This window comes from Arachis hypogaea, chromosome 18 (genome assembly GCF_003086295.3).
Source record: "Arachis hypogaea cultivar Tifrunner chromosome 18, arahy.Tifrunner.gnm2.J5K5, whole genome shotgun sequence".
In the NCBI taxonomy this organism is placed as follows: domain Eukaryota; kingdom Viridiplantae; phylum Streptophyta; class Magnoliopsida; order Fabales; family Fabaceae; genus Arachis; species Arachis hypogaea.
In genome coordinates, this window is record NC_092053.1 from 76,516,530 (window position 1) to 76,532,651 (window position 16,122).

The window sequence follows — 16,122 nt, forward strand, 5'->3', positions numbered from 1 at the left end:
CAATTAATACCTGATGCAAGAGGAAAGTCAAAGCATAAGTGAATAACATGAAGAGCATGTCGAGCATCAAGTTCAAACAACAATTAACACAAAAAATATTAGTGATAAGCATGAGAGCATTTGGTCCCATCCTAACTCAATGATGATGAGGTACAAAAATAAGGGATCATGAGTCAGGAAGGACTAAAACACTAATCTTGTGTGTAGAGAAAATATTACAATTAATGCCAAACAAGTCATGAAACACCAAGAGTAACCAAGAAATTCTCAACAATTGAGTAAGAGCATTCAACACCATTATTAAAATAAGAAACTCGAAAAAAATAAAGTAAAAACAAGCTATAAAAACAAAATGAAAATGCGAAGCATAAAAGTATACGAATGAAATGGACAAAAGAAAACGTAAGATGAGAAAAAAAAAACTCTTTTTTTATCGGCGCGGACGTGTCATGCACGCTTACGCATCGATGCGCAGTTTGGCCGAAGGGTGCGTAAGCGCCAGGTGCGCGCACGCGTGGGTGCGATTATGCGCGGGGCACAGAGTCAGCCCAAGGTTGGCCCAACTCTCTGGAAGATGTACCAGGAGGGCAGGTGGTGCTATCGGCGCGCGCGCGCACAGCGTGCGTGCGCGTGCATTGCGCATTTAGCTTATGGACGCGTACACGCTAGGGTATTGAGGGATGAAAGCTGGTGCAGTGTAGGCGCAACTCTTAGGTTAATGTATGGAGGGATGAATTTTTCAATCCACGTGTACGCGTACTTGGCACGTCCGTGTGGATGGTCAAAAATGCTTGAGGCGCACGTACGCGCCAAGTGCGTGCACGTGCGGGTTGGTGCTCTGTTTTTCAAAATTTTTCCAAGTTCTTGCACCAAACCAAGCCTTCCAAACCTCCAAACAGCTACCAAAACACCTTAAAACCTTATTTAACCTACTAAACTACCAATTATACTCAACAAACTCAACAAAACATGAAATTAGACTAATTACCAGTATGTACAAAAGGGAAAAATGAAAAGAATTTACCATGGTGGGGTGTCTCCCACGTAGCACTTTTGTTTATTGTCTTTAAGTTGGACTTATGGAGAGCTCCTCTTAAGGTGGCTTGTGCTTGAAGCTATCCTTGAACATCCACCAATTTTTGAATCTCCAATAAGCTTTAGTCTTCAAAGATGATAACACCAAGCCTTGATGGAGTTCCACACAAGCAATGGGCTCCCAAATTTGATTCTCCTTGTGCGATACGGGATCCCACACTTTGTTTTGACACCCATCTTCAAATTGATCATCATGATTCCAATTGGGTGGTATGACCTTCGAATTCTCAATTAAGCATCCAAACATTATCCTAGACCCATGCAATTTGGTTCTACACCAACCATTGCCATCCAACTTCGAGCATGCAACCATCATGAACTTAGAGTGGTGTGTCCAACCACTACACAACCAAGACACTCCCTCACTATGCTCCTTAGTTGCTTCTCCACATTCGACAATGGGAGTGTCTTGGTTGCTTAGGCTTAGTTGGGAGGAGGCCATATTGCTAACGGCTTCCACTAGGATAGCCATCTTGGCTTCTAGCTCCTTAAACTCCTTTTCTATCCTCTCTTGTTGCCTTTGGAATTGAGAGTTAAGATCTCCTAGTTCTAGCATGAGGGCTTCATCGGGGGGCAGTGGTGGAAGAGAGGGTTCATTGTTTGAGAGAAAGGCGTTGTAGTTGGAAGGTGGCTCATATTGGTAAGGGTATGGAGATGGTGTATATGGAGGTGGTTCTTGGGAGTAGTTGTGTTGGAATTGTGGTGGTTCTATGTATGGTTCATATGGCTCAGAAGGTGGTTGGTATGGTGGATAAAGATTAGGGTCATATGGGGGTATTTGGTGGTATAGGGCTTGTGAGTAAGGTGGTTCAAAACCTTGTTGAGGGGGTAGTTCATAGGCATGTGGTGATGGTTGTTGACAATCACAATAAGGGTCACCACATCCATTAGATTGATATGCATTAGGATGAGAGTTATACCCATAAGAATCCAGAGGTTGTTGTTGCCAAGAAGGCTGATCAATCCCTTGAGGCTCCTCCCACGTTTGATTGTTCCATCCTTGATGCATATTGTCACTATATTTCTCATTTCCTACAACATAATTTGAACCAAACTCATAGCCAAAGGGCTGAGAATTCATAATAGTAAATGAAAATAAAAACAAAACTAGTAAGAACTAATAAAAACTAACTCCTAAAACAAGAAAAAACTAGCAAGGAAGTATATTAACATATATACAACAGCCAATAACATAACACCATTGCAACTCCCCGGCAACGGCGCCATTTTGATGAGTGAGATTTTGTCGTATCGGTCTAGAATTTCTCTCATAGAAATAAGAACTTCGTTGTAAGCATAGCTCCAAACCAAAAAATAATTCCTACATAAAAAATTTGAGTTGTCACAAGTACAAACTCCAAATAAGAATTAACCGAAGTATTTAAACCTCAGATCGTCTCACAAGGAATTGCAATGAAATGATCAATTATTGGCTATGAAGAACAAGGGGGGTTTGATTTTATATTTTTGCAAGAAAATAAACGGCAAGAAAAATTAAATGACAAGAAAGTAAAATGATAAGAACTAATAAAATAACGGAAAAGTACGCTTGGCTAGACATAGGTAATTGAGATCACCATCCTTGTCTACAAACCAAATATTGATAATTATGAGGAACCAAGCTCATTAAGTGTACTTCTATACTTGTAGTATATCAAATAGCTTAATCAAAATCAACCCATAAGTCCCAACCTATCTACTAATTAGATTAGTAGTGGGTTAGTGTCAATGGGTATCAAATTGATCACCAAGGGTTCTCAAATCACCAATTCAATGAGACCTAATGACTCAAGGTCACTCAATTCCCTTAGCCTAGGCCAAAAGTCAAGAAAACTACTCAAAAACTAGAGGAAAAATTTTATCAAACACCTAGAATGCAAGAAAAGTAAACATCACCAAATACAAGAATTAAGGGAAACCAATAACTAGCATAAGCAAGAAATCAATAATAGCAATCAAGATCAACATAAAAGAAACATGAAAACATAAAATTTCATTAGAGGAAATCAAGATCTAACAATTGCTCATAAACATAAAAGAGAGAAAAATAAGAAACTAACAAAAGAAACTAAGAAGATTAAGACAATAGAACACTAAAATATAAGAGAATTGTAATCAAAACAAGAATTGAAAGATGAATTTTAGAAAGATTGACCTAAACTACCCTAAATTCTAGAGAGAAGGGAGAGCTTCTCTCTCTAGAATTCTAACCTAAAATATGATGAAAACTAAACTATGACTACTTGGTTCATTCTGTCTTCAATCTTGGGTTCAATAGCATTAGACATGAGTTGGATTGGGCCCAAAATGAGCTATAAATTGCCCCCAACGAGTTGCTTAAAGTGGACCCACGCTGCTCCATCAACGCGCACACGTACAGTGCACGTTCGCATCCCTAGACGTTAGGAAACTATGGCAAATTTTATATCATTTTGAAGCCCTGGATGTTAGCTTTCCAACGCAACTAAAACCGCCTCATTTGAACCTCTGTAACTCGGGTTATGATCAATTGAGTGCAAAGAGGTCAGGCTTGACAGCTTTACAGTTTCTTCATTTCTTCATGAGTTCTCCCACTTTGCATGCTTTTCTCCTCACTTCTTCCATCCAATACTTGCCTTATAAACCTAAAACCACTTAGAAAACATATCAAGGCATCGAATGGAATTAAAGTGAGTTAAATTTAGCTATTTTAAGGCCTAAAAAGTATGTTTTCACATTTAAGCACAAATCAAGGGAGAATTGCAAAACAATGCTATTTCATTGAATAAATGTGAGAAAAGGTGATAAAATCCCCCAAATTAAGCACAAGATAAACCAGAAAATTGGGGTTTATCATTAAACGCCAGCCAGGGAGCCCTGGCTGGGTGTTTAACCCCCAAGAAGGAGGTGTAATATGGCGTTAAACGCCAGAATGCAGGCACTCTGGGCAATTAAACGCCAGCAAGACAGCATGGAAGTAATTTCAAAATTCTTATCTTTTCTTTAGTCAATCTAACTTTTTCAAATTCAATTTTAAGTATTCTTTGATTTTTAAATCAAATCTTTTCAATTTAATTTCAAATTTAACATATTTTCAAATCTTTTCAAATCTTTTCAAAATTTCATATATTTTTCAACTAGTTTTCAAATTCTTTCATAGTCTTTTCTCATCTTTAGTAATTCTTGTTCATATCTTTTATTAAACTTTAAAATCTTTTTTATCTTATCTTTTTTATCTTGTATATCTTGTTCATATCTTTTTCTTATCTTTCAAATTTAACAACTTATCTTTTCTATCCTTCTCAAAACTTCTTTATCTTTCTTCAAAGATTATTTTCGAAAATCCCTACCCCCCCTCCCTATATATATGTATGTCCGTGCCCCCTCTCCCTCACTCACCACCTCTCTTTCGAATTCTATTCTACTTTTCTCTTCTACTTCACTTTTCTTCTTCTTTCTTTCTTACCTTTTGCTCGAGGACGAGCAAATCTTCTAAGTTTGGTGTGGAAGGAGCCCTGTCTCTCATCAAAAAATTCTAATCCCATGGCTCCAAGAAGTGACAAGACCGCCCCGAAGAACAAGAAAGAAGATAACTCCATAGTTGTTTTCAAACCTGTTCGATTCCTTACCAAGCAACATGAAGAACATTATCACAAGATAATGAGTAAAAGGCCAGTAATCCCTGAGGTGGGATTCAATTTAGGAGAAGAAGAATACCCGGAGATCCAAGAGCAAATTCGAAGGAGAGGCTAGGAGATTCTAACTGATCTTGAGTTTAAAGTTGGATACAACATGATCCATGAATTCTATGCAAATCTATGGATGACAGATAAGCAAAAGAAAGATGGAATAGCATTCCATACTTTTTGCACTATAGTCAGGGTGAAGATCATGTATTTTCATCTGGATAGGGTGAGAGAGATCTTCAAATTACCCTTGCAAAGGGATGACCCTGAATCATACAATAGAAGGGTGGTAGCCAACCCAAAGCTAGATCAAATCCTAGAGGACATATGCCTGCCTAGAACTCAATAGATTGAGAATGCAAAAGGCAAACCGAACCAGCTGAAAAGGGTGAACCTCAAGCCAATTGCTAGAGGATGACTAGACTTCATTGGGCGTTCTATACTCCCCACAAGTAACTGCTCTGAAGTCACTATTCCAAGAGATGTGGTGATTCGATGCATCATGATGAGGAATGAGGTAGACGTCCACCAAATAATCCCCTGTGAGATCGACAAGTTGGCAAACAGGATGTCTACTAATGCGATGCTGGCTTATCCAAATCTCATCTTTCGCCTATGCCAAGAGGCTAAGGTTCTGATCCATGTGGACAATTTTATTCTAGTGGAAAGCTCGATCACCAAGCAGGTGATGGAGAGTTCCAAGATACAAGAGGATCAACCCAAAAGGAAGGCACCTAAGCCTCCTCAAGAGATCCCTCCAATTGAGTATTGGGATCAGCTAAAGGCGTCTGTGATACACTTGCAAAGCACCTTAGATCAACTCAGAGAGGAGCAGAAAGATCAGACTAGAGATGAAGGAAAAAATAATTCCACACAAACTCATCGACAAGTGTACCGGATCGCATCAAGTAGTAATAACTCATAAGAGTGAGGTCGATCCCACAGAGATTGATGGATTGAGCAATTTTAGTTAGGTGATGAATTTAGTTAAGTCAATATTTGATGATTTGAGTGAAACTTGATTAATAGAAGCTAAATAGCAAGTATATAAAAGGGAGAAGGTAAATTGAGAGAATCTAAAGGTGCTGAAGAAGTAAATTGTAGAAACTTAAAGAGCAAGAAAGTAAAAGAACTGAAACTTAAATTACAAGAAAAGTAAATGACTGAAACTTAAAGTGCAAGAAATGTAAATTGCTGAATCTAAATTGCTGGGAAATGTAAATTGCTTAAAGAATAAAAGGGATTTGAGTATTGGGATTCAGAATTGAATGAGAAAATGTAAATTGAAGTAAATCAGAGAGCTATGAGAGGAAGATATTCAGCTCAGTAGCAAAACAGAAATGGAAAATTGATTTAAGAAATAAATAGCAAGAAAACTTAGCTCATTTATGAAATTCTAAAAGAGAAATTGAAAATTGAAGAAGAGCAATGAGATTAGAAAGCAGATCTAGATCTCAATTACTCTCTTGACCAAGCAGAAGAGAAATTACAGAAGAAAACGAAAATGAAAACTAGAAAAGAAAATTAAGATCCAATTCTTAGAACTATTGAGAAAAAAAGTAAAGATGATTCTCAGATTAAGAATCAATGGAGCTCTTCAATCTCAATTTAAAACAGAAAGTAGAAGTTGCAGAAGAAAGAACAAAAAGAAAGAAAATAGATCTAATCCCAATTCCCAAATTCAAAATGAAAATTAAAAAGTAAAAAACTAAAGTGAGCTAAAAGGTCCTTTTACAAATTGAATTTGATCCTATTTATACACTTTCTATTTTGGTCTTCAGATCTTGGAATGGGCCTTTTGATTTCGGATTTGAAGAACCAATGGATCCGGATGGCATTTCATTGAAAATGGGTCAGGGGTGCTAGCTCCAGTCGAGCGTTCCGTTTGGTTTTGTGAACACTACGTTCACTCTTGCCTTGCATGCCTTCCTCGTGCCAAGCCTCCTTGCCTATAGCGTTCACTAAGTGAACGCTACGTTCACTCTTTGAACGTAGCTCTTGATAAGTCTTCCTCCCCAAGGCTTGAAGCACAAAAACATTGCCACAAGAAATTGCTACGTTCTAATTTCCAAACGCTGCCTCTTTGGTGCGTGCCTTTCTTCCTAGGCTAGCAATCCATGACAAAGGTGGAGATAGTGAACGTAGCGTTCACTTCTTTGAACACTACCTTGGTTGATTGCTTTGAGCCCAGCTTCCCTTGGTTGAGAGGTCATGAAAACGTTCACAAAAGTGAACACTACGTTGGGACTTTTGAGTGCCACCCTTGTTGCTTTGTTGCACCATTTAGTGCATCTTGATTGAGCTCTCGAAAATGTTCACTAAAGTGAACGTAGCGTTCACTTGCTTGAACGCTCATGCCTTGGTTTGGTTGGTTTCCTTGTGAATGCAATGCTTTACTATCATGGGCCACGCTTTTAAAAGTGTGACCTAAGGTCCAAAGCGTGCTCAAACTTCAAAGTGTGCCCCCAAAATTCTCCTTTCCTCTGTTTGGGCTAAATTTGTGCTTTTTGCTTTTTTTCCTTTATCTTTTTACCTATTATCAACTAAAAAAATACATCAAAGTCTCACCAAAATCACAAGATCTTGTATCATTTATAAAATCAATTAATTCTAGCATAAAACCTATGATTTTGTGTAAAATAATTGATGTTTGATTGATTCAACATAGTCATGAAAATCCACTCCAATCACTTACTTATTATGCAAGAAAGTGCATAAAACCTAATGAAACTGATGAAAAATGCTTGTAAAACTAGCATAAGATGACTTGTCATAATGCAGACAAAAATGCAGCTCACTTATTCTTTGCTGATAGATAAGAGATGTTTCTTTGAGGATTCACTAGAGTTGCTGTCATAATGCCTTGCTGTTTGATTGATCCCTTTTTGATTTTTCTATCTTTCTTTTGCTTAGAAAGCTTATTTCTCAATGATAACTCAGTGTCAAGTGTTGCAGTAGCCTTTTGGCTTAATTTTGCTCAACACTTCTTCACTACAGACACTTGGCTCATGATTCTTCTTAGGAACATTGATGCCCAGCATCTCTTTGGATCACTAAATGCTTTGTAGCTAGGTTGCTCTTGATGATAGACTTTCGGTTGGTAATCCCAGATTAGTTAATCCAAGTTACCATGTTTTAAAAGACTCCTCAGAAACTAATTATCCAAGCATATCCTAGTACAAAAAGCGCCACAGACATATGTCCTAAGGTCCAAGCTATTGGTGTCTAGCCTTATTGTTTGTTTCTTTGCCAATTCTTGGCTTTTCTTTTCTTTTTCTTTCTTACTTTGCTTCATTTTCCAGGGATTTTCATTAATAAAAGGTTTTATGACAGCAACTAAGTTCACACTACATAGAACACTCTATTATGCAGCTTTTATTATTGAGCTTTCCATTCAATCAAGCAAATTACCACCACTGAACTTCATTCTAATTCCTACCAAATTGGACACTTACTCTCTATTTCAAACATTTTCTCTTATTGATGCAAAAGGAAAGAAGATAGAATTTAAGATAGATGAGTGATAACAAGCATAATGCAAATCCTATCAAGAAAACTACTCAAGATATGAAAGTGCAGAATATAAAATATTTGGAGGCATATCATGTTTCAGATATGCATCATCCTTATTTAATTAAAACTATAAAAGGAACTCCACCACCTCTAGTTGTCATGCTCTTTCCCTTTGATGCATTCTCCTTTCTTCTTCTTCCTCTTCTTGCTTGTTTCTTGGGGTTCTTCAACAGGGCATCTTCGATCCCAAATGTGGTCTATCTGACCCCAGAGCCCAGCATCCTTCAATCCTTGTTGCATGTGTGCTGTATTTTTATTGGCTAGTGCTCTCTGATGGTCTACCAATTCTTGGCATTGCTCAAATGGCTTGATCTGTTAGTTCAATGCTGGCATGCTATAGACTACATAGTCCAACTTTGCTTGAGTTGCTATATCATACTCCATTCTGTCAAAGTTCCTATGTTCTCCAATTGTATGATAGCTATTCTTCCATTGGTAGAGATTTTGGGTGTACTCCCCATACTTGGACTGTCGTAGGGACAATCTATTAAATGATTCTTGAAAGTTTGCTGATTGTTCCCCTTGCCCCTCAAGAATTCTTGCTTGAAACTTTCTTTGTTGATCCAACATCTTGAGTTGAAAGCTTTCTTGCTTCTCCATCATTTGCTGCTGCCAATGCTGTTGTTGCTCACGATCCTTCAAATACTGCTCTTGTTGCCTCAAGTATTGATCCTGTTGTTGCTCCTGTGCTCTCATGTATTGTTGAGACATTTCTTCAATGGCTCTTTGCATTTGGCTCAGATCCATTGCACCAGGAGCTTGTTCCCCCTCCACTTGTGGTCTCCTCCTTCTTCCTTGAGCTCTTCTTTCTTGTTGATTGTCAGTGTCATCAGTGACAACTTCCATGCTTTGCTTGGTGACCCCTCTGCTTCCTTTTACCTTCTCAGTATTTTCATCCTTAAAGAGTACTTCTGCTCTTTTGCACTGCCTCAGAATAGTGCTTGGGTGACCAAGTCTACTTGATTTACCAGTATCTTCAGCTATCTCTTGAATACTTTATGCGATGAGCTGTGGGACATTGACTTCTCCTCCCCTAAGTATGCAATATGTCAGAATTGCTCTCTTTATTATGTCCTCAGATGTGTTCGCAGTAGGGAGTATGGATCTTCTCACTATCTCGTACCAACCTTTGGCTTCAGGTTTGAGATCCATTCTCTTCAAGTGGCTTGGACCTCCCTCTGAGTCCCTTTCCCAATCCTTGCCTTCAAAACATAACCAATTTAATATCTTATGTGCAGTCTTTCCTCAAAGCTGGGTTCTCCATATGATCTCACCCTTATCTGTAAGGCTCTCATAATGGATGGTGGGATGAAATCTACCTCAACCCCTCTAACGTAGCTCTTATAGGGAGGGTTGTCCTTGCTTGTCCTCACAGCATTTGCATAAAACTCCCTTATCATGACTGCACTCACATCTGTGAGAGGCTCACATAGAAGTTCCCATCTCCTCTCTGCCTCTATTCTTCTCATGATGGGATATTCTCCATCTTTCAACTTGAACCCCATCTCTGGAATGACCTTCTTTGATTCCATTAGCCTATAATACCTTGATTCATGAAATTAGGACTTAAATCTCTTGGTATCATATGTTGGTGGTTCAGCTACAGCTGGTTCCTTTCTTTTCCTTCTTCTAGAACTTGATGAAGCCATAGATTAAGAAGGGAGGAAGGGGGGAAGTTGGTTGAGGCACGGTTTTGATGAAAAGAATGGGAGGTAAGGTGTTGTATGATGCCTTTGGGTGAAAGAATAAGGATATAACGTGTTTGGGAGGAATGTTTGAGTTATAGAGAAAGCAAAGACATGTGAACTCCAGAAGTATCACTGCCAATTTATAGCCAAGGCATGAAACAAAGCAAAGAGTTGGAGGATTCGGTTGAGTTGGAAGGAATAGTGGGGATTGAACAATTCATTGTTGAAAAGCCATTAAATGGACGGTGTGCATGTGGAGATGGATGAAGACAAGGATTACTCCCTCATTGGTTGCATGTGGTTCGGCCTCTTAGGTGATAAACCATGCAGGTTTTGTTTCCAAGAGAGCACACTCCCCTAAGCGCATGTGACTCCCTTTTTCATCTTGTGATAACCGTACATGCATGCCTTCTGTCCTTTTCTTCAATCTCACCATTCCTATCCACGTAAACCAAATAATTAGTGAGCTTAAACTTTTAAATGTCATACGGTGGTGGTGTACTATATATAAAAAGAAAATGTTGCTATGTGTTCCTCATTTGTGAATAAGCAATTATGCCTCTTAGAGATTGAACAAAATTTTGGTGAACACCAAACTTGTTTTCTTCTAAGTAATCCATATAAAACCCAATGAATATCTGTCATGATTGATATATTCATTATAAGGAACATTTTATTTGCTACCATACTACCATAAACTCAGAAAATGATGAAATATTTGGTTTATCTATTCATGAAGTTAAGCTTTTGAGTAGAAGTGAATTTCTTAAAATTCATAGCATATACGGACACCAAACTTAATGTTTGGCTATATACTTAAACAAAATGAATGAGTATATATCCCAAATTTGTTCTATAATCAATTATGCAAGCTATTTTAAAGTGCCTTTAGGCACACCAAACTTAGGAGTCAAACATATGCTTCAAAGTGATGTGTGCAATTATCAAATCCACTCATGAGAGCTCAAACTTATGCTAGAAATACCATTATTTATTGAAAGCAAAAAACAGAATATTAAATCATGGGCTGCCTCCCATGGAGCGCTCTTTTATTGTCACTAGCTTGACATTGACCCCTTGTTAGGGTGGTTGATGATTGTGGTGCCTCAATTTTTCTCCTCTCACTGTGAGACTTCTTCCTCTATGTTGATGGTCAATCTCTACATGCTCCAGTGAGAGTATCTTGTTGATGGTGTAGTAATCAATAGTTTGTGGATCTGTCTCCAACTGTTGATAGATCAATCTTACTCTATCCCCTTCTGAGAATCCTTTAGTTGGTATCCTTTTGTTCTTCCACCCTTTTGGAGCTCTTTTCTTGTTCTTCTTTCCTTTCTTTGGTGGCTCTTCTGTCTTTACATCGGATTTAATGTCAGGAACTTCCTTCCCATAGATCGAATCTTCAATCTCTTCCTGCTTTCTCTTTTTAGCCTTCTCCTATTCCTTACCCTCTTTTTCTTCTCCACTGTCCATCTCTTGTTTTACAAGTGAGCTGATGAGCTCTTCATTAGGTTTTTCTTTCCACTGTAACTCTTCTTCTTCAACTCTCATGTAGCTTGTTTCTTCAATAGTATGCTGTACTTCCTAGAAGACATTTAAGGTGATCTTCTCATCATTTACCCTCAAGGTCATTTCTCCTTGTTCAACATCAATGATGGCCCTTACTGTGGCCAGGAAAGGTCTTCCCAAATTGATAGAATCATTCCCCTCTTCTTCTAAGTCAAAGATTACAAAGTCTGCTGGAAATATGAATTTCCCTACTCTGACCAAGAGATTTTCAATCACCCCCTCAGGAATTACCAGAGATCTATCCACTAGCTCCAATGACATCTGTGTAGACTTCGCTTCTTCTATAGATAGCCTTGTCATCATAGATAGAGGCATGAGGTTGATAATGGAGCCCAAATCACACAGTGTCTTGTCAATAACTGTGTTACCAATGGTACATGGCAAGTAGAAACTCCCAGGGTCATTGAGTTTTGGTGGGATGCCTTCTTGGATCGCTGCACTGCATTCCTGGGTTAGGATCACTGTCTCTCTCTCATTCCAGCTCCTTTTCTTATTGTTGAGCTCTTTGAGGAATTTTGCATATAGAGGTATTTGTTCTAGAGCCTCAGCAAGTGGAATATTGATCTCTAGCTTCTTAAACACCTCTAGGAACTTGGGGAACTGTTGATCTTTAAGCTCTCTGTTAAACCTTTGAGGATATGGGATTGAGGGAGTGTATGGTCTTTCCTCCTTCCTCTGTTCTTGTGATTGTTCCTCAATAGCTTGCTTTCCCTTCTTTGAGGCTTGAGGTTCCTCCTTCTCCTTGAGCTTCTCTTGGTCTTGCTTGTCTTTTTCTCCTTCTTGCTTTTTGCTGCCAACATCATTCTCCATAGGTTTCTTCATAGTTTCTTTCTCAGCTGGCCTCTTGTCGTTCACCAAGGTTCTTCTGCTCCTTAATTGGATGGCTTTGCATTCTTCCTTGGGGTTGGGAATGGTGTCACTTGGTAATGTATTGGTTGCTCTTTCAGCCACTGTTTGCTTGGACAACTGACCAATTTGCCTCTCTAGATTTCGTAGTGAAGCTTCATGGTTTTTGTTGACCAGTTCTTGATGCTTGATCATCTTCTCCATCATCATCTCCAAGTTGGAGATCCTTTGAGATTCTTGGGGTGGTTGTGGCTGATTATGGGATGTTGAGGGTGAATGATAGTTGTTTTGGTTAGTGGATGAGTTGTTGGGTGGATAGTAGTTGGGTTAAGGTTGATTGTTTTGTGGTTTTTTGTATTGGTTTTGGTTAGTGTTTTGCGGGTTTTGATGGTTTGTTTTTCTGAAGTTGTTTTGGTTTGAATTTCTTTACCAAGGTTGCTGGTTTTGGTTCTCTCCCCATTTCAGATTGGGGTGGTTTCTCTAGGATGAGTTGTAAGTGTCTCAATGGAAGTCATTTGATCTAGAACCTTGGTTGTGCATGTACTACACTTGTTCAGGCTGCTATTCCTCATAACTTTCCTCCTGCTATCCCCACACCACTGATGGTTGGTTAGTTGTACTCGCTGCTACAAGTTGCAATCCATCCATTCTCTTTGACATTGTTTCAATTTGTTGTTGGAGCTGCTGGTGCATGAGTTTGTTTTGAGTCAATATGGTATCAATTCCTTCAAACTCAAATACACCTTTCTTTGGAGCTGCTTACCTTTTAGAGGAATAAAAATACTCATTGTTGGCCACCATGTCTATGAGATCATGTGCCTCTTAAGCAGTTTTCATTATTTGCAAAGATCCTCCTGATGAATAATCCAAAGCTTTCCTTGAAGGTAAAGACAGGCCTTCATAGAAATTCTGCAACTCCACCCATTCACTGAACATTCCTTCTAGACACCTTCTGATTAGAGCTTTGTACCTCTCCCAAGCTTCATACAATGATTCTCCTTCTTGTTGTCTGAAGGTTTGAACATCAGTTTTTAGCTTGATGACTCTTTGCGGTGGATAGAATTTCGCTAGAAATTTCCTAACCAAATCATCCCAGCTGAAAATGCTCTATTGAGGGAAGGTTTCTAACCAATGTGTGGCTTTGTCTCTCAGTGAAAATGGGAATAAAAGAAGCTTATAGATGTCAGGGTTGACTCCATTGGTTTTGACAGTGTCACAGATTCTCAAAAACACAGAGAGGTGTTGGTTTGAATCTTCAGCAGTACTACCTCCATATTGACAATTATTTTGAACCAGGGTAATCAATTGAGGCTTGAGTTCAAAGTTATTGGCATTGACATTGGGGGTTTGGATACTACTCCCATAATTCTTTGGGTTGGGGATAGTATAGGAGGCTAAGACTCTTCTATGAGGCTGGCCATTGTTGTTGGCCATACCATCATTGTGATTTGGGATGTTATCCTCCATCACTTGATCTTCCTCCTTTGACTCCTCTTCACCAATAATTCCCTTTCCTCTTGCTTCTCTTCTCAATCTTCGGAGGGTTCTCTCGTCAAGGTTAAAAGATGTGGATTCACCTCTTCCTCCTCCAGACATAAAGCACAAAACCAGAAACCAAAAGCAATTCACTCTACAGCTAGAGTGAGGTGAATGTTAGCATAAACAAAAACTCAAACAGTTAGTATGCTTAGTAAAAATAAAAAGAAAATTCTCAATCTAGATTATCACCCTACTTAATCATTGTCAATCTAAATCAATCCCTGGCAATGATGCCAAAAACTTGATGAGGGAAAAAACAATTCCACACAAACTCATCGGCAAGTGTACCGGGTTACATCAAGTAGTAATAACTCACAAGAGTAAGGTCGATCCCACAGAGATTGATGGATTGAGCAATTTCTGTTAGGTGATGAATTTAGTTAAGCGAATATTTGATGATATGAGTGAAACTTGATTAACAAAAGCTAAATTGCAAGTATATAAAAGGGAGAAGGTAAATTGACAGAATCTAAAGGTGCTGAAGAAGTAAATTGCAGAAACTTAAAGAGCAAGAAAGTAAAAGAGCTGAAACTTAAATTGCAAGAAAAGTAAATGACTGAAACTTAAAGTACAAAAAATGTAAATTGGTGAATCTAAATTGCTGGGAAATGTAAATTGCTTGAAGAATAAAAGGAATTTGGGTATTGGGATTCAGAATTGAACAAGAAAATGTAAATTGAAGTAAATCAGAGAGCTATGAGATGAAGATATCCAGCTCAGTAGCAAAACAGAAATGGAAAATTGATTTAAGAAACAAACAGCAAGAAAACTTAGCTCAGTTATGAAATTCTAAAAGAAAAATTGAAGATCGAAGAAGAGCAATGAGATCAGAAAGTAAATCTAGATCTCAATTACTCTCTTGACTAAGCAGAAGAGACATTGCAGAAGAAAATGAAAATGAAAACCAGAAAAGAAAATTAAGATCCAATTCTTAGAACTATGAGAAGAAAAGTAAAGATGATTCTCAGATTAAGAATCAATGGAGCTCTTCAATCTCAATTTAAAATAGAAAGTAGAAGTTGCAGAAGAAAGAAAAAAAATAAAGAAAATAGATCCAATCCCAATTCCCAAATTCAAAATAAAAATTAAAAAGTAAGAAACTAAAGTGAGCTAAAAGGTCCTTTTACAAATTGAATTTGATCCTATTTATACACTTTCTATTTTGGTCTTAAGATCTTGCAATGGGCCTTTTGATTTTGGATTTGAAGAACCAATGGATCCGGATGGCATTTCATTGAAAATGGGTCAGGGGTACTAGCTCCAGTCGAGTGCTCTATTTGGTTTTGTGAACGCTACGTTCACTCTTGCCTTGCATGCCTTCCTCGTGCCAAGCCTCCTTGCCCATAGTGTTCACTAAGTGAACACTATGTTCACTCTTTGAACGTAGCTCTTGCTGAGTCTTCCTCCCCAAGGCTTGAAGCACGAAAACATTGCTACAAGAGAATGCTACGTTCTAATTTCCAAACGCTGCCTCTTTGGTGCGTGCCTTTCTTCCTAGGCTAGCAATCCACGACAAAGGTGGAGAAGTGAACGTAGCGTTCACTTCTTTGAACGCTACCTTGGTTGATTACTTTGAGCCCAGCTTCCCTTGGTTGAGAGGTCACGAAAACGTTCACAAAACTGAACACTACGTTGGGACTTTTGAGCGCCACCCTTGTTGCTTTGTTGCACCATTTGGTGCATCTTGATTGAGCGCTCGAAAACGTTCACTAAAGTGAACGTAGCGTTCACTTGCTTGAATGCTCATGCCTTGGTTTGGTTGGTTTCCTTGTGAACGCAACGCTTTACTACCATGGGCCATGCTTTTAAAAGCGTGGCCTAAGGTCCAAAGCGTGCTCAAACTTCAAAGTGTGCCCCAAAATTCTCCTTTCCTCTGTTCGGGCTAAATTTGTGCTTTCTGCTTCTTTTTCTTTATCTTTTTACCTATTATCAACCAAACAAATACATCAAAGTCTCACCAAAATCACAAGATCTTGTATCATTTATAAAATCAATTAATTCTAGCATAAAACCTATGAGTTTGTGTAAAATAATTGATGTTTGATTAATTGAACATAGTCATGAAAATCCACTCCAATCACTAACTTATTATGCAAGAAAGTACATAAAACCTAATGAAACTAATGAAAAATGCTTGTAAAATTAACATA

The 16,122-nt window shown here is 38.4% G+C and overlaps 1 protein-coding gene across 1 annotated transcript; it reads right to left on the bottom strand.

Moving 5' to 3' along the window:
* Window positions 1–11,602: 11,602 nt before the first annotated feature.
* Window positions 11,603–12,409, bottom strand: LOC112770106 (uncharacterized). Its single transcript, XM_025814525.1, has one exon. The coding sequence runs from the start codon at window positions 12,407–12,409 to the stop codon at window positions 11,603–11,605; it is 807 nt and encodes a 268-aa protein (XP_025670310.1).
* Between the last annotated feature and the right edge of the window lie 3,713 nt (window positions 12,410–16,122).